Source organism: Gaeumannomyces tritici (genome assembly GCF_000145635.1).
Source record: "Gaeumannomyces tritici R3-111a-1 unplaced genomic scaffold supercont2.1, whole genome shotgun sequence".
NCBI lineage: Eukaryota > Fungi > Ascomycota > Sordariomycetes > Magnaporthales > Magnaporthaceae > Gaeumannomyces > Gaeumannomyces tritici.
The window spans coordinates 2,051,434-2,067,986 of NW_008804545.1; the positions used below are offsets into that span (position 1 = coordinate 2,051,434).

Below are 16,553 nucleotides of genomic sequence, written 5' to 3' on the forward strand. Positions count from 1 at the left end.
CAGCTGAAAGATGACTATTTCGTGCCCGCACAGCCCGCCGGACGGACGGCCGCTCCTGCACGCCCCAAAGTCGTCATCCCAGACGGTGATACGGTGACCCCTGAAAATCTTCTGAACTACATGAAAGCCTCGTCCAGCGGTTTCAAGACCCTCATCATCGATATCAGGAGCCGAGAGGATTTCGACGACGGCCATATCATGTCGCAGTGGACCATATGTATTGAGCCCGAAATCCTACAGCGAGAGAACATCTCAGCGGAGGAGGTAGCAGACAGTATGATCCTCGCGCCGCAGGGCGAGCAGCAGCTATTCCGCAAGCGCAGCGAGTGCGATCTGATAGTATTCTACGACGAAGACTCGGAGGAAATCAACTGGAGAGGCGTCACTGCTACAGAAAGGGCTTTGCTGGGCCTCTACAACGCTTTGAAACATTTCGACTACGAATCCGAGGCCACGAAGCCGGCCAAGCTCCTGAAAGGCGGCATAGATGCGTGGGCAGGGCTCATGGGAAGAGGCGCGCTAAAAACGTCGTCCACTTCCACAAGCGGCACCGCCCCAGGGACAAGGAAAGCATCGGCTCCGCTGCCTTCACCAGCGAACAAAAGACAGCCGCCCAGGCCTATCCAGGATGCAGAAGAGGCTCAGCGCTGGGAGGAAACTCTGTCGAACGTGGAAAACAATCTCGTCCGCACGCAGGAAGACTTTTTGAGGCGATTCCCTTCCGTGAGCCACATGAAGGAATCGATGACTTCTCCTATCGCCAAGCCAGAGCTTCGATATCCAGCATCGGCCGAGATCTACAGCTCCTTGCCGTCCCCGCCGACCCGACCGGCCCCAGCAGTTCCACGCCAGAGCTACAGCGGCCTGAGGGAGACAGGCCAGGAGGAGCACTACAGCCCAACAGCGGCAACCAAGACTAAGGAGAAGAAGGATCGACCGCGGCCTGTTGGCCTCTCCAACCCTGGGGTTTGGTGTTACGGCAATGCCTCCATCCAAGCGCTCTTCCACTCGTACGGCTTTGCGGCAGACCTGGTGGGGAGCGAATGGCAGAGCAAGTGGGTGGTGCCCAAACGGAAAGACGAGAACTTGAACAACCCGCAGCTTCTCACCAAGATCATTTCAAACCAGTTCCACTGGATGAGTGATGGCAAGTTCGAGTCCATGCAATGCAAAACACTCATGGTATGCTCACGCTCAATTTCGTTGTATAACAATTGCCGGCACGTCGGCTGGTCGCACCAGGATCTTAACTGACTGTCTCCCAAAATAGGATTACTGCTGCTATGTGGATTCGAAGCAGAAGAATTTCTTTGGCAGGGCGAAAGGCGTGGCCAACGCGCTTGGGAGCAGGAGCAAGCAACAAGACGCAGAAGAGTTTGTCATCTTCGTGATGGAGAACATCCACGACGAGACCAACCGGCTGCGCGACATAACCATCGACATGAGCAAGGTGACGTGCCAAGGCGATCGCTACGAGCACGCACTGGCCTTCTGGAAGGGATACCGCAGCGCAAACGACTCCATTATTGACAAGTACTGGCGCGGTTTGACCCAGAACGTGCTCCAGTGCAAAAACTGCGGAAACACGACGTACAACCACGAGCCTTGGGACAAGATCCGAGTCACGGTCCCGCCCAACAAGAAGGCCCTCGGGCTCATGGACCTGCTGCACACGTCGTATCCATACAAGGAGATTCGCGAGGACTACCGATGCGAGAAGTGCAAGCTGCTCAACACGACCACGTCGACGATCCGCCTCGCCCGCATGCCCGAGCTGCTGTGCATCTCGCTTGGGCGCTTCAACCCCATGGCCGAGGGCCATGTCACCAAGGTCAACAGCAAGGTCACATATCCGATCGACGACCTCGACCTGACACCCGTTGCGGACCCAACACCGCCGGAGCGGGGCCAGGGCCACGAGTGGGAGGGCTCGTTCAAGTACTACTGCTACGCCGCCATCATCCACGGTGGAGACCTGCAGAGCGGTCACTACACGGCATTCGTGAGGGATCGTGGCTCCGAGGCGGGCGACAGCTCGTGGTACTACTGCAACGACACCAGCATCACGCCCAGGACCATCGACAGCGATGCGGCTGCCGAGGCGGCTGGCATGTATTCTAAAGACTCGGCTACTTCGGCCTACATTCTCTTTTATCGTCGCCGGCCGATTGGGATGCGGTGAGGCCATAGATCGATCGATTTTCTTTTTCCTTGGCGGTTCCGCAGCTCACCCAGGATATCGTGTCTTGGCTGCGTAACCCTTTATTCATATACCTACCATATACGCATCTGTATTTCCTTTTCTCAGAAGTCGACGACGGGCGGCTTTGAAGCCGGTGCCTCGGCATATTCAAGGATGCGTAACATCTTGCCCATCTTTCTCCATCACCTCTGAATTCTGCTGCATCGGCATGGAGCGACGGTGTTTTTACGGATGCATATGTCGGAGGCTCTTCGACGCGGCGCTTGCCATGTCTCTTAGCTTTATTTATTTTTAAACGCGTTTCAACATAGATCCTAGAGATCTAATGCCAATTTCAATCTTTGTCGTGGGTATCAAGCCGCAGCTGGGCCCCAAGCTCCTAGAGATCTTGTCGACTAGATCGTGTATAGCAGAGTAGATTGCACAGCTGGGATGGTTCTTTCGCCGCTATGAATGAAAAGGTATCAGTAGTCTGAGAAGATAAAGGGAAAGCGCGTCTCTGAAAGGTTTAACATATTTTGTTGAATCCTCTCATACACGGCCAAGCATGGCAAGACTAGAATGGAGATGGTTACGAAGCGTTGACACACGAACATGCCACTCCGCCGGTCGAAGATGCTAGCAATTACGTCAATTTTTGGGCGGCGATATATAGCACTGCTTTTGGTTTGACGCTGGCCGCGCGCGTGCACCGGGGCATGGAGGAGGAAGATCACGGGATCCTCAATATTCTTCCCAAGGCAAGAGGAGCAAAGGCATCAGCCCCGTCGATGGATCCTACTTGGGATAACACCGGAAGGCGACCCAGGTTGTCATGGAGGACAAGCATGTCAGCATTCTCAGGGGTCCGTGGAAGGCCATTAGAATCCTTGAGTATCAGAGAGCATATCTCCGTCTGCCAGGCACCTCCATGGCAAGCAGGAGTACCGGACTCTTCCCGGCAAGTGCCTTGGATTATGAAGCTATTCCCAGCCGGCATTTTCTTCTAGGTCCACAGTCCGACAGCAACAGCTCAGATAAGAAATTGACTTGGGTCATGGGCCGACGGGCTAAGCTCGCCGCGGTCTGGCCTGGTGTAGTGGACATCGACATCGAAACCATCGCGCGTTTTTATAATTAGCGTCGCGTAAAAGGCAAGAAAATGGTGGCTACTATCCGACGCGTGAGTTAACTGACAATCGTGGTGACATGAGGAGGTGCCTCGAGGTACGTTGCTGAGGCAGGCTGTCACGATGACTTCAATTCCCGGTGGCGGAGGTGCTGCATGAAAACAAAAAGAACAACACCACCCTAAAAGGCAAAAAATGTCACTGCCCAGCCTATATTAAACCGCCCGCAGGGTGTGGCAGCTACGAAACCCCCGGTAATATGGTTTTCTCCGATTTTTGTTTTCCGCACCCCATACGGGGGATCGAACCCGTGCTCCCAAATCTGTTAAATTAGGGTTCAACGGCTACGGTTAACCATTACACCAAAGGCCAGTACCTATTAAGTGTCCGGGTTCGATGACTGCAGCAGTCGGAGGGGCGTTTATATCAGATGGCTTGGGGTCAGGCGGCCCACCTCGCCCTTCGTTTGGTATTGATATCAGATTCAGATTCTCGTCAGGCGACACTCACCCATGCTGCTTGGTGTTTCGCTTGGATCTTCTATTACTGCCGCACGTTGAGCTTTTCTTCTCGACAATGCACTCACCATCCAACACAACCTTACACTCCCCATGGCACATCCTACATCTCGGCTGCTCTCCAAGATCGACTTAGGCTCTCGTGGCTGCTCCGCTATAGTTCATATACCATCCACAGAAGGATCTCCTCGAAGCTCGGGTGGGACAGCCGCGCCGGCGCCCACCAAAAGCCCAACCACTTCCCGCGCCGCGGCGGTGCCCCCAGCTGTCCCCCAGAGCCGCCCCGACTTTACCGCCACCCGCAGAGGCGTCAGCCCCTCCGCGTTCGGCTCGTCGACGCGCGCGCCGTGCCGCAACAGCAGCGCCACCGCGCCTGCGAAGAGCCCGCGCGCCGCGAGGTGCAGCGGCCGGTCCCCCGCGCCGCCGGGCACGCAGACGTCCAGGCAGCAGACGCCGCGCGGGGACTCCAGGATGAGCTTTAGCACTTGCAGGCGGCTCGGGCTCATCAGGGGGCGGCGTTGGCGGTACATGGGATGATGCGTCTGGGGCTGTCCCCGTCCCCGCGCCCCGTCCGGCCCCTCCCTGCCGCCACCACCACCGCCACCGCCGCCAGCCTGGGCCTCCTGCGCCCCGAGGGCGGACAGCAGCAGCCCCGCGACGGGGTAGACGCCCCGCCGGTCCGGGACGTTGGGGTCCGCGCCCCGGTCCAGCAGGAGGCGCGCGAGCCTGCCGTAGCCTTCAAAGTCCGGGTGCTCGACGGCGAGGCCCAGGGCCGTCTTCCCCCGGGCGCCGTCGATCTGGTTGATCATGGCCGCGGCGGCGTCGGCGTCGGCGTCGTCGTCGAGGCGGTCGAGTACGACGCGCGCGCACCGGTTGTGTCGGCTGCTGGCGCCCGCCACGGCGCGGACCAGGGCCTTGCGGCAGCTCCTGGTGAGCCCCCTGTTGATGGCCACGTCTAGGAACTGCGCGAGCAGCGTGCTGTGGGCGTTGGCGCAGCAGTCGATGAGGCCCTTGGTGATTGTGGCGTCTGGCGCGCACGCCATGAGCGGCAGCAAGTCCGTCTGCTTCGAGTTGGTGTTGCTGGACTTGGATTTGTGTGACTTGCTTGATGGGGGTGACCGTGTTGTTCTCGTGTTGGTAACTGAGAAGGTGGCCGGCAAGCTGTCCCAGGAAGCCGGGGGTGGCGGCTGCGGCTGCTGAGACGGTGGAGGTTGCCACTGGTTGCCGTCCAGGCCAACATTGTCATAAAATGTAGCCTTCTCTTGCGGATACCCTGGAACGTGGTACGCTGGGCCATTCAGTGACTCTGCTAATGTTGAGAAGGAGGTTGCCGGGGTGGACTCGAGGGCACTCGCAGCCCCATAACAAAATGATATCCTCTCTGAGCTCGCGTCAGTAAATGAGTCACTGCTGTATTCCTCAGTAGAGCTGAAGACAGGTGAGGGGCAGTCATAGCCGGCGTCATTCTCTAGTGTGCTGCGGCTTGCCTCGAGGGGCGCCTGGCTGGTATATCGGGCATGTGGAGGGAAAGCCGTCGCTATATTGCCCTCATATCCTGGCACGAAACCAGTCCAGGCTTCAGCAAATGGCGCGGTATAGCTCAGCCTTGTTGGCGGTTGGGGGAGTAGATCGCTGTTGCCGTCAGAACCAGGTATCCCTCCAGTCTGCCGAGTCCAAGGGGGGTCGGCCACCTGAGGAGTAGATGCGCTGGCCTCCATGCCTCTCGGAGCATGTCTCCACGCCAAGGTCCTCAGGGGTACCGGATCTGCCCACAATTCAGTGCTTCCCTGATCGGACGTCTGGGGCTCCCCATAACACTCTGTGCAACAGAACTCGGACCAGTCCTCCCAGCTGAGCACCTCCCCGACTACTTCGTGTGCGGCTGGTCGCTCATGTAACGAGCTGTGTAGAAGGCCTGAAATCAGAGGTACCAGCTTCTGGTAGCACCTGGTATGGGAACTTTTGGGACTGGCTCGAGCCGCGACCCATCCCAATAAGTCGTCCTTGTGCTTCCATAGCGGAGGCCTGCGGCCGGTCTCGGTAGATTCGGAGTCTAGCCATTGCGGAAAGACGCTCGGAGGGGCTCCAAGCAGCCACACAGTCGCCTTCAGGAACACGACGCCCAGGTCCCACATGTCGCTGGCCAGGTGGTCTTGGCCCTGATCTCCCGACTCGGGCGCGGCGTACTCGGCCTCGGGGGGATGCTGGACCGCGGCCCCGAAGCCGCTGATGAAAAGCCTGCCTTGCGACGAAACGAAGATGTTCCGCGTCGACAGGTTCCGGATGCCGATGCCGGGCCGGTGCATGTAACTAACTAGCCCTGCAAGACAGCCAAAGAACTGCTGGACGAAGCGACGGTTGCCCGGGTCTAGGCTGCTGTTGATGTTCAGGTAGGTCTCGAGGCTGAGTTCCGAGACGGGCTCCATCAGATACGCAACGCTTTCCAGGTCCGTATAGCTCCCCGCTATCCTAAGGATGTGTTGGTGGCGCAGTGACCGAAGGCTCGCGATCTCCACAAACAGGTCTTGCTGCTCTGCTTGGGTGGAATGGCCACTTGAGACCTTCTTGCGCGCGAGCCACCTACTCGGAGCTGGTGTTCTAATATATACCAGATCATAGGTGCTGGAGTCAAGGTCAGTGTATTCGTCCCTCGAGGCTAAAGCAGGGGATGAGGCGTCTGGCAATAAAACTGACTGTGTTCCTGCTCGGCTAACGTCCCGTACTATGTCGAAGGTGTCGGGGCCGACATGTCCGGATATGTACTGGTGGGTTGAGTATCTCTCCGACAAGACGGCGAGGTCGAGAGACCGTGCCGTAGATTCGGACATGTACTGATAAATCGACTCCCTCACTGCGCCAGACGAGGAATCCAAGGGCCCTTGGGGCGGCCCCGAGAGCATTTGCTCCTCCTCCGCCTCGTCTTTAGGCAAGCGCATAGACATCCACGAAAGGGTATATTCGGGTATATTCATAAAACGGGTAGACGCAGCGAGTTTCGCAGCAATGATAGGCACGTTGAAATAAAACCAGCAATACACGGGAAGAAGGGTCAGTAGAGAGTATGTGCTTTATATCAATAAATGGACCGCCAACCATACAAAGAAACCAAAAACCCGGCATTTCTATTTTGGGGGATAAAGCCGTGGTGGCGGTTCTGGAAGACAACAAAAGAGCAAGCCGCAACCAGCTACCTCCCTCGTGGCCTGCCTTTTTCTTGTTGTTGTCGCACTGATTCCGGTTTGATCTGTTCGTCTGATGACATGTCCGGGGAGGTCTACTGCATCCTCAGCTACCTACATACCTAGGTACATTGGCAGTGCAGATAAAGACGTCACCAACAGCATCCTATTGACAGGTGGAAATAGTTCCTCGGTATCTGTGAACAGAACCAACAAGCTACAGCTCTGGAGTGTTCCACGAAAGGCGGGTTCTTGCACAGGTGTGTGTGGCGGCCCTTTGTGTGTCAAGCAGTACACGACTTCCTTGCCTTGTAGAACCTCTTTCAACCCAGCCAAGAACGCAGTCACCCTACAAAGGCGACTGGGTAGGCTTGATGCAGTGTGCATCAAAATGCGGTCCGTGACACAGAGAGGGGGCAGAGAGCAAAGAACGTCAAAGTGTTGAGAAGGACGTCCAAGAAGCAAATCGGACGGCAGCAGGTCCACATGCGCAGTAGCTTGGGGCGAAGTGCTCGTGGGTGGGGTTTCGCCGTCATGCATGTGCCGTGTTGCTGCCCTGCATCGCCCTGATGTGCCCACGTTCTGTGCCTCCAAGGCGTTTGTCAAAGCATCTTTTGGGGACTTTGCGCAGGCAGCCGATGCCCTGTTGTATGCCGTGACGGGAACCACCTCCCACGCTCCGTGGCGTCTGCGGCTGTGACAGCACGTTGTGGAACCCGAGGCGGATGATCCGGAGATGCGGGTTTGGGTCATAGAGCCAACGTGAGAAGGACTAACTGGCAGCACTTGTTAGTTGGCCATGTAGAGAGACGATGGTGGCGGCAGCCCATTGGACGAAGGGCAAACCAGGCCAGGCACACTGCCGGACAAGGCTGTGCAATAACCTCATGGCACAGCAGTGGTGCCTGGAGTAGGCGTTGCGCAAGGCGCCTGAGTAGGTAGCTAGACACCTTCTAGGCTGTTGGGTCCAGGCTTGCAGAGGCAGGTTGGAGAAATATCGTCGCCGTCGTACGTACGCCAGCACAGCCGGCTTGCGAACCAAACAGAGGCACCCCAAGACTCATACTCTTCCCATTTGTGTTCATTGGCACAGGCACTCGGCAGGCAAGAGCCCGAAATTCACCACGAGCGGGGAGTCGCGTCACCCTCGTCCGGTTCTGAGATGCGGCGCTGAGCTGGTTCGGCTCTTTGCGAAGCCGACTCGGATGAAAACCAGCCTCTCAACACACACCACAGTCTAGGAAATTGGACGAGACATGGTGTCCCCCACTCTAGCCAGGGCAGCCAATTCCGCTAAAATGAGGACCGCAAGCTGCAGATAGCCGGCTCACACAGCACGATTAGAGGCGGCTGCAAACAGGGGATGGCTTGAAGCGATGGAAAATCCATGGGGAAATCGCTGGGAAACGGCGCGCGGACGGATCGGCCCAAGGTTCCATGCAACGGCAGTAGAAACTCAATCGGCTCTGGCCGGAGTTTCCTAGAGCAGCTGAGGTGAAACGGCGGAGTGGGTAGGTGGTAGGTGGGCATGGTGGGTTGCAGATGAGGCGCTTGGGCCAGGCGAGGCGAACAGCGAGTCGGATGTGCTGCAGGGATGCGGATTTGATGATGTGAGATTGGCTGGGAATCTGGGAATCTGGGATTGGCTGCCAAACAGCGGCCCAGGAATGGAACCCCTTGAAACCCATGCCATCGACTTGGCTTCTCGCGAAATCTGGGGTGCGGTCTGGGCCTGATCTGTCTTCGACCCCAAAAAGCACTCCTTGACGCTGCAGCCATCCCTCGACGACATCGGCCTCGTTCCTCGACTGGCACGGACGCTGCCAGCACACCCTCGTAACGTCCAGACCGACCGACTATCGCTACTGGCTTCTCGTGAGCCTGCCCCAAGATGCGCACTGAGTGCGCAAAACGAATTTCGACCAGTCAAGATTAGAATATGAAACCAGACAGCAGTACGGCGACCGCGATAGAGGCGATCGACAAGGCACCCGATGTGACGGTTCCCGAAATCCCGACTCTGGCGCCGCCGGTGACGCCGACATCCCCGCTCGAGGCGGTCGAGACGGCGGAGAAGCCCCAACACAAGACCGGCAGCGACCCCAGGCACGACGACGGCAGCAGCAGCGACAGCATCACCAACAAAACAATACAGTTCCTATCCACTGCCACACCAGAAACACTTGGCACCATCGCAGTCGGGCTTGCGGCTACCACATACTTTGTCCTCGGCAGTCTTGGCATTCTGCTGATCGGGGCTTTCGCCGGCGCCGCTGGCGTCATATCGTGGGAGGCCCGGAGCCCAGAGGTTGCCAGGAACGTTAGGGGCGAGAAGGGTGTCGATGCGCTTACACGTATCCTAGACTACAAGGGTGCCCTGAGTGTTGCTGCAGAGGCGGACGGCAAAGATGGCGAGGATGCTGCCCCCTTCCGCGGCTTCGAGGATTTCCAGCCCGAGACGCGCGATGCTCTGAACGGGCTCGTGGATGCCGTCATCCGGGACTACGTGAACTGGTGGTATGCGCCCCTCGTGCCCTCCGACAAGGCCTTCGCCCTGTCGTGCCGCAAGGTCCTCACCTCATTCCTCCTATCCGTGTCCAACCGCCTCAGCAAGAAGCGACCCGCCGACACTTTCCTCGACTTCCTGACCAACTCGTCCTCCATCGTAATCGTATTCTTCTCCGAACTGGCCACCGCGCTCGCTGATATGCCTGCTGACGGCTCCCGGACCGCCGCCGACTCCATCTACAACTACCTCGCCGCTAATCCCGACTCAAATCTCGCCAATCTGCTGAACAAGAAGCAACAGGCTGCCAAGCTTCGCATGGTAGCCGAAGATCTTCTGGGGTTCCTGGACCGGCCAACCTACGACTGCGATCCCGCCAGGACGTTCCTTCGCGAGATTCTGGCTGGTGTTGCTCTCGAGTCGACCCTGACCTCGTGCTCCAAGGCCGAGTGGATCAATGGCTGGATAGTGCATCTTCTAGAGGCAGGAGAGCCCGACTTCAACCAGGCAATCGACGTTGGCATGCAGACGGGGTCAGACCCGAGCACCTTCGCTGACCTGGACGGTAACGTGGGCAATATCGGCTTGACAAAGGGCAATCGGAACTCACTAGATATGGAGAAGGCCCGCCGGAAGGAGAGCATGGCACACAAAAAGAAACTTAGCAAAGCCGACGAGGAGATGGAGGCCCTTGAGGAGATGAGGAAACTCAACCAGATGATAGCAGACGAGGACTCTCGTAGGAAGAGAGAGTCTATGGCTGCGGTGCAACCACCACCTCGGCCGCAGGCTGAGTCGGCCAGCGCGACCGAGGCATCGTCGAGGCTCGCTGACGCCTTGAAGCGGAATGTCGACACTTTGGACATGCAACCTGACACGGCCCAAGGACTGGCCAATCCCCAAAGTCCGGAACCTCCATCGGCGACCTCGCAAGGACCGGCCTCACCTAAGGACGCGTTTCGAGAGGACGCTTCCAGCAAGCGCGGCTCGGTTCACACACCGCTCACCCCTGGCTCGTCCGCGATGGACACACCCAGCAGTCAACCTTCCTCTCCAAGGCGGCCCGATTCGGGAGGCCAGTTTACCAGCTTCGACCAGCTCGTACCCCCGGCACAAGACGATGTAGAACTCAGCGACTCGGAGCAGCTCAACAAGGGGCCGCCGCCACTGACGCTCCACAACGCCGTAATCAGCATCCATGACGACGGGATGCCAGACAGCAAGAACTGGATCAAGACCAAGCCCTCGAGCGACTTTCTGATCCAGGTCGAGCCCGCAACCTCGCACTACCCGGGTTGGATGATTGTGAGGAAATATTCCGACTTTGAGAGCTTACACGAGGTCCTAGCCCGCATTGCAAAGATATCTAGCGCCACAGCATTTACCGAGCAGCACAACACTCTGCCGAGCTGGAAGCAGCACACAAAGAGCTCACTTAGGGGGGAGCTCGAGCGCTACTGCCGGGATGCCTGCTGGTACAAGCCGCTCGCCGAGAGCGAAGGCATGAAGAGGTTCCTCGAGAAGAACACGACGCATGTCCGCGGTCCGTCCAAGACCGGGTTTGAGGCGTTTGAAAGCATGAGCAAAAACGTCCTGGGCGTGCTCACGAGCGCACCCAAAGGAGTTGCCGAGGGCGGCAAGGTGGTCGTGGGCGGCGTGACGGGCGTCTTGGGCAATATTGGCCTAGGCTCCAGGAAGAACACGAGCACTTCGCTGCAGGACACTGCCGCCACGGTCACGCCCAGCGGCACGAGCTCGAACCGGCTGTCGCTGTCGCTGTCGCTATCGTCGCCCAAGCTAGAGACCAGCCTCTCTCCCGGTAGCCTCCCATTGAGAAAGCGGGATAGCATGGACAGTCAGAGATCCTCGGTCATTTCGACCCAGCCCAGCAAGGTGGCGCCCATGGAGAGACGACCCAGCTTTGATGCTGATGGCGGACCCCTGAGCAGCCGTGAGCACAGCAGGGCCCCGAGCCTGGCACCCTCGCGCGACCCAATCCGCTCTCCCTCGTCCACGAGCCTCAGCGGGATGAAGCTGCCCCCGCCGCCCAACGACATGCCGGACGACTACGAGTGCGCCGCAGGCGTCAAGCCGCTGCAACCAATCGACGGCGGCGCGTCCCCCTCGCCCATGAACCCGTCCCCGCCCAGCGGCGGCGGCAGCGGCCTCTCCCGGAAGCCGAGCGCCAGGAAGCCGCAGCAGTTCGCGCCCCTGTCGGAGCAGGAGACTGGCGTAGCGGTCGAGCTCGTCTTCGCCATCATCACGGAGCTCTACACGCTCTCGTCGGCCTGGAACTTCCGCCGCACGCTCCTGGGCGCGGCCAAGTCGTACCTCCTCCGGCCCGGCAACCCGTTCCTGGCCTCGATCCGGTCCATGATCCAGTGCTCGGTCCTCGACGGGGCCGGGACCGACGCCGGCGTCGCGGCCCAGCTGCGCCGCCTGCGCGAGAACGCCCTGCCTACGCCCGACGAGCTCGCCGCCTGGCCCGCGGAGCCGTCGGCCGAGGAGAAGGAGCGGCTGCGGACCAGTGCGCGCCGCCTGCTCATCCAGAGCGGCGTGCCCGCCGCCCTGTCGGGCGTCATGGGCCAGTCGGCCACCGCCGACGCGCTGGGCCGCGTCTTCGACTGCCTGCAGGCCGAGGAGGTGGCGCGGGGGCTGCTGTTTGGCATCGTGCTGCAGGCCGTCAGGGTCATTACCCACTGAGTGAGGGTTTTTGCGAGCCTGACAGTCCCTGTGCTGCCATGATGAAATGTTCGGTTTTTTTATTCGGGAAGCACGAGCGCGGCGCAATATATACAAGCTGGGATAAACATGTGAGCGGTTATGGCATCGCGACTCGGCGCAACAAATTCCAAGAGCATATGGGGAGGGGCTACATTGTCTGAGATATTGGTCCAAGTTCCGATATCCGCGGCGCATTAAAACGTCATAAATGCCGTACCACGGAGTCTTTTTATCTGGAAACCTGAGCTATATTTTTTTCTGCAAATTCTTCATCTATAGAACACCATAATTAATGTCGTCAGGCGAGCGGAATCCAGCTCCCTGGCGTGTCTATGCCATCACTTGACGCCATGCAATGTGTAACAAATCAGTGAGAAAGAGTAGAGATTGGATATCTCAGTAGCCTTCTTTGGCGAGCATGTCTGCTATGTCAAGATAAAAGGCCAGCGCATTGAAGCTGGTTGAGCGAGAAAAATGTCAGCCGTAGATCCAGCATGCAAGTCCAAGAAACACCCGAACCAGCACTCACGTTTCCTTTTGGCCCAGCATCTTTCTCACGGACCAGCTCAGGCGGTTGGTCCAGTTGATGAGCCCCAGGTGCGTGACCCCCTTGATGGTGCCGCGGTACGACCCCCACCGGGCGCTGCGGACCGACACGAGCCCGTCGTTTGGGCCCTCGCGCTCCTCGATGACGCGGTGGCAGACGCGAAAGGGCGACATGAGCGGCGGCGGCCCGTCCGTCATGGCGCCGTACGAGAAGTAGGCCGTGTCCGGGTGGTCCGGGGTGGCCGGGTTGAAGACGGCGTCCATGTGGCGCGGGGTCAGCTGCTCGAACGCGCCCGTGTCGCTCCACCCCGTGGCCGAGGCGAGCACGCCGCGGGCGCGCTCGAAGCGCCGGGGACCCAGGGCGGCGATGACGTGGTCGGCGTAGGAGCTGCCGTGGTGCGGGGTCGACACGGTCACGAGGGACGCGACGTTGAGGCGGCGGCCGGCCGTGGCGCTCCTCGAGAGCAGCTCCGGCTCAAAGGCGGGCGAGGCCATGAGGCGCGCGTCCAGGCCGCCCATCGAGTGCGCCACGATGTTGACGGGGGTCCCGGCGGGCACGGCGGCCGCGATCTGCTCGGCCAGGCGCGCGGCCCGCACCTGGATCGAGGCCGAGGCCGGCACCGAGGGGGTGATGACCGTCACGCCGCGCGCCTCGAGCGCCGCCCGGATGCCGTGCCAGTACTCGATGGGCGGGAAAAGCTGCGCCAGCTCCAGGGTGGCGAAGCCGAGCAGGCCGTGCGCCAGCACGACGGGCAGCTTGGGGCTTGCTACCGGGGAGACATTGTTAGAACGATGGACGTGGTTGGGAGCTGTAGCATATGTGTATTTCTCCGTGCTTCTATCGGGAAGCCACCCCATCCGTCAGGGAGGAAGCATCTAGTACCGTAGTTGGTCCGCAGAGTAGCATAGTCGTCTGCAATCTCCCTCCCCAACGTTTCCTTGAGTCTGGGATCATCCTCCCCTGCGGCCTTGCTACGGCCAGCAGTCTGCCCAAACCGCCGAATGCTGGTGCTCTTTGGTGGGAGGGCGGCGGCGGCGGCGGGCATAAAGACACCACGCGAGCTAGACCATGCTGACCTGGTAAGGAGCCGTAGAAACAGCGTGCTAGGCATGGTTTAGGAGGTACTTCTCAACTTCAGGCTAAGTGCTACGGTGGCCCAGCGGTCATCTTAACCCGACGCGAGCTACAACACAAGGCCCGTACATGAACCGTTGTGGCGATGGACAGGTACCAGAGAAGTGTAGCGTCAGCCCAAAAGAAAAGAAGCTTTCAACCCTGCAGGATTGGCTCTCCATTCCGGTCGACACTGGAAAAGCCAAAACGGATGAACAGGCAAGGCAGGCCAACCAGCAAGCCAAAACGGCTCCATGGTTGGGTCAACGACGTCAGTGCTCATTCTCTTTTGGGCTTGGCAGCTGGCGGGAAGCGCACAGACGGGTTCCTTGGCACCATGGGGCCGTGAACAGTGGACATTGGAGAAGCTGGAGGAAAGAACAACCCGAAGGCGCTAGGACGGGAGTTGTCCGATTTTGGTGTGCCTGTCACCCTGTCTCCCTGTGCTATGTCCACTGGAGGGGCGGGGCAGGCCGAGCACTGTTACAGGGGCTTCCTAGCCTAAAATGCCCAGACCATGATTCACCAACTCAATTGTGTTGTGACGACTTCTACCAACCTGCTTTCCACGAACCAACGCCTCATCGCCGCCGCCCTCTTGCCCGTCGCTTTGGGCAAGATTCCCGGTCGGCTTTTTCGCGGCTGTTGCGGCGACGGAAGAGCAGAAAGCGTCCTTCGGCTGCGGCACTTTCACGCCAGTGTCCCACCCTGTTGGGTGGTTTGGCGCAGCCCCCGCTATGCTGCGTCTGTTGAGCAGCATCGCAGCGTGTCCTCGGCGCTTAAGCGGTGCGTGCTGAGCTGCGTCTGACCCTTACGTCAACTGATGGAGCCCGCGAAGCAACCATAGCAGTGCTGGGCCATAAGCGCCCTGACCTGTGCCGTCCTGCGCCAAGTTCTTGCCAGCGTGCCATCCTCCCACCTCTTGGTCCTCCCTCTGCTTTTCCGGTTTCCCCGACCGCTGGATCAAGTCTAGTTCGGCCATAGAACCAGCGTCTACCGCGCCAAATCGATTGGTCTGCACCGTCTCTCGAGCGCGCTCCGGCGTGTGCGCTTCTGCAAGGACCTCGGGCTTGAAAGCTTGTCGGGCTCCGCACTGGTCTCTCGATGTAGCTTGCCAACACCAACAAGCTGCATTTGCATATTGCATCGCCGTCTTGGGAGCAGGGCTCGGCGCCCTCGTAAGCGGGCGGGGACCACTGCTAACGGGGGTTTGGCAGGTCGGACAATGGCCGTCCCACTCAGAGCAGAAGCCCCAAACTTGCCGTGGTGTCACTTGCTGTTCTACAAGGTGTCCTTAGCCTGACCAGCTCCTGCCCATCCTTGTGCCACCTCTCGTGTATTGGCTTATAGCGAGCCACCTGCCTAGCTGGCGAAACTAGCGGTGCGGGAGGGTGTGGTGATGTCGCTTCGCTCCGTATCTTGGCTGCCCGCGCCTCAACCTTGACTTGGCTAGGCGTCGAGCTCGGCAGGCCAAAGGCCGCTGGAGATTGCTCACGAGCAGCTGTTTGTTTCATTTGGCATGAGCCTATCGCTACTGCAGAGTCACTCTCAAGCCGGAATATGGTGCCACCTCCAACACATCGGACCCCGCAGAGGGGTGGAGGATGATGGCGGAAACGGACGGAGCAGAAGCAAAAGAATCTCGGGCCAGGCCATCCAACGGGACCAGCCATGGCCCCAGGTGTGGTGTGTGTGGAAACCGCATCCATCCATGCGCGCAATCACTCACTCATCTGTGCCTCCCAGGCCATGGCAGGGGTTGCCAACTGGGGGTGGGGTCGAGAGTTGACGGCAGAGCTGCTATTCGCTAGCTGGCCCAGCACGATCGACAACCAACAACCAACAGCATACGCTAGCGAGCCAATGGCCAGCCCCAGCTGCCCTCCAAGCGGGGTCTAAGCGCCCGATCCGTACAGCCGGTAACGAGGAGGCCGCCCAGGCAAATTGCCCGCCAGTCGCAGGCCAACCTTCCTGTTCAGCCCCCCTGCCGTCTCTTGGCCCCCAATTCGTGATTCTCACCTCGCCTGCCCGCACGACCGGCCGCCACGGAGCCTGACACCCTACGGCCTGGCAAAGAGAAAAATGACAGCCACCACGATAACGTTTCCACTAAGACCTGCGGGCACCTCACTAGCGTGCCCTTCGCCGTAGGGTTACGCTCCCGTCAGCCCATCTCCCGCCCAGCCTGACTGGTCCCCCCTTGCCCCTCGGCGACGCCACCAAGAGGCCACATCCGTCGTCGGCATGCCCTGCCCTGTGAGCAGCCTGTGTGCCTGTGTGCCTGTCCACCCCCAACCGGGCACTTCTTCGAGCCGTTCCTGGAGGAACATGGCCACATGCCGTGGATCCTGCCAACGCACGACACCCTTGGGATCTCTTGCCAACAGCCCCAACTGCCGAACTGGAGCCTTGCCATTCTTGATTCTTGCATGATGGATCGCAATGCAGCGTTGGTGTCGGCCATGTCCCTCCCCCTCCCGCACTTCTGTCGCCCCGGCGGACGGTAGTTACTTCCTGGGCGGCTGAGTTGGCTGCTTGAGCGTTGGACAAGACAAAGTCTTCTGGCTATTTCATGCAAGCACGCTCTGTTATTTTGCAGATCTCGGACAGTGTCACGTCGGTTGGCACACACCAACCCACTCACCCACCCACCC

The 16,553-nt window shown here is 59.4% G+C and overlaps 6 protein-coding genes across 6 annotated transcripts in view; 2 read left to right on the forward strand and 4 right to left on the reverse strand.

Annotated features, from left to right (window-relative positions):
• Positions 1-2,709, forward strand: part of GGTG_00638 (ubiquitin carboxyl-terminal hydrolase 2) — a 4,793-nt gene extending 2,084 nt beyond the window's left edge. The window contains exons 2-3 of the mRNA XM_009218389.1: positions 265-1,182; positions 1,271-2,709. Coding sequence (XP_009216653.1) covers positions 265-1,182; positions 1,271-2,182 — 1,830 coding nt within the window. The 3' untranslated portion in view covers positions 2,183-2,709. The remainder of the gene's footprint in view (positions 1-264; positions 1,183-1,270) is intronic.
• Positions 2,495-3,032, reverse strand: GGTG_00639 (hypothetical protein; the record flags this gene model as incomplete). Its single annotated transcript, XM_009218390.1, has 2 exons — positions 2,495-2,650; positions 2,985-3,032. The coding sequence occupies 2 exons, from the start codon at positions 3,030-3,032 to the stop codon at positions 2,495-2,497; spliced, it is 204 nt and encodes a 67-aa protein (XP_009216654.1).
• Positions 3,033-3,776: 744 nt separating this feature from the next.
• GGTG_00640 (serine/threonine protein kinase) lies at positions 3,777-6,579 on the reverse strand (the record flags this gene model as incomplete). Its single annotated transcript, XM_009218391.1, has 2 exons — positions 3,777-6,452; positions 6,554-6,579. 2 exons carry the CDS (start codon positions 6,577-6,579, stop codon positions 3,992-3,994), a joined length of 2,487 nt encoding a protein of 828 aa, XP_009216655.1. The 3' UTR covers positions 3,777-3,991.
• Positions 6,580-8,635: 2,056 nt separating this feature from the next.
• GGTG_00641 (PX domain-containing protein) lies at positions 8,636-12,577 on the forward strand. The gene has a single exon (XM_009218392.1). The coding sequence runs from the start codon at positions 8,949-8,951 to the stop codon at positions 12,216-12,218; it is 3,270 nt and encodes a 1,089-aa protein (XP_009216656.1). The 5' UTR covers positions 8,636-8,948; the 3' UTR covers positions 12,219-12,577.
• GGTG_00642 (hypothetical protein) lies at positions 12,387-13,897 on the reverse strand (the record flags this gene model as incomplete). Its single annotated transcript, XM_009218393.1, has 3 exons — positions 12,387-12,696; positions 12,769-13,552; positions 13,669-13,897. The coding sequence occupies 3 exons, from the start codon at positions 13,895-13,897 to the stop codon at positions 12,636-12,638; spliced, it is 1,074 nt and encodes a 357-aa protein (XP_009216657.1). The 3' UTR covers positions 12,387-12,635.
• Positions 13,898-14,178: 281 nt separating this feature from the next.
• On the reverse strand, positions 14,179-15,413 carry GGTG_00643 (hypothetical protein; the record flags this gene model as incomplete). The annotated part of the gene is made up of 4 exons (XM_009218394.1): positions 14,179-14,379; positions 14,459-14,645; positions 14,715-15,009; positions 15,185-15,413. 4 exons carry the CDS (start codon positions 15,411-15,413, stop codon positions 14,179-14,181), a joined length of 912 nt encoding a protein of 303 aa, XP_009216658.1.
• Between the last annotated feature and the right edge of the window lie 1,140 nt (positions 15,414-16,553).

Excerpts from the sequence above, each read along its gene's own strand:
- GGTG_00641 (XM_009218392.1), top strand. The coding sequence starts at position 8,949 with ATGAAACCAGACAGCAGTACGGCGACCGCGATAGAGGCGATCGACAAG.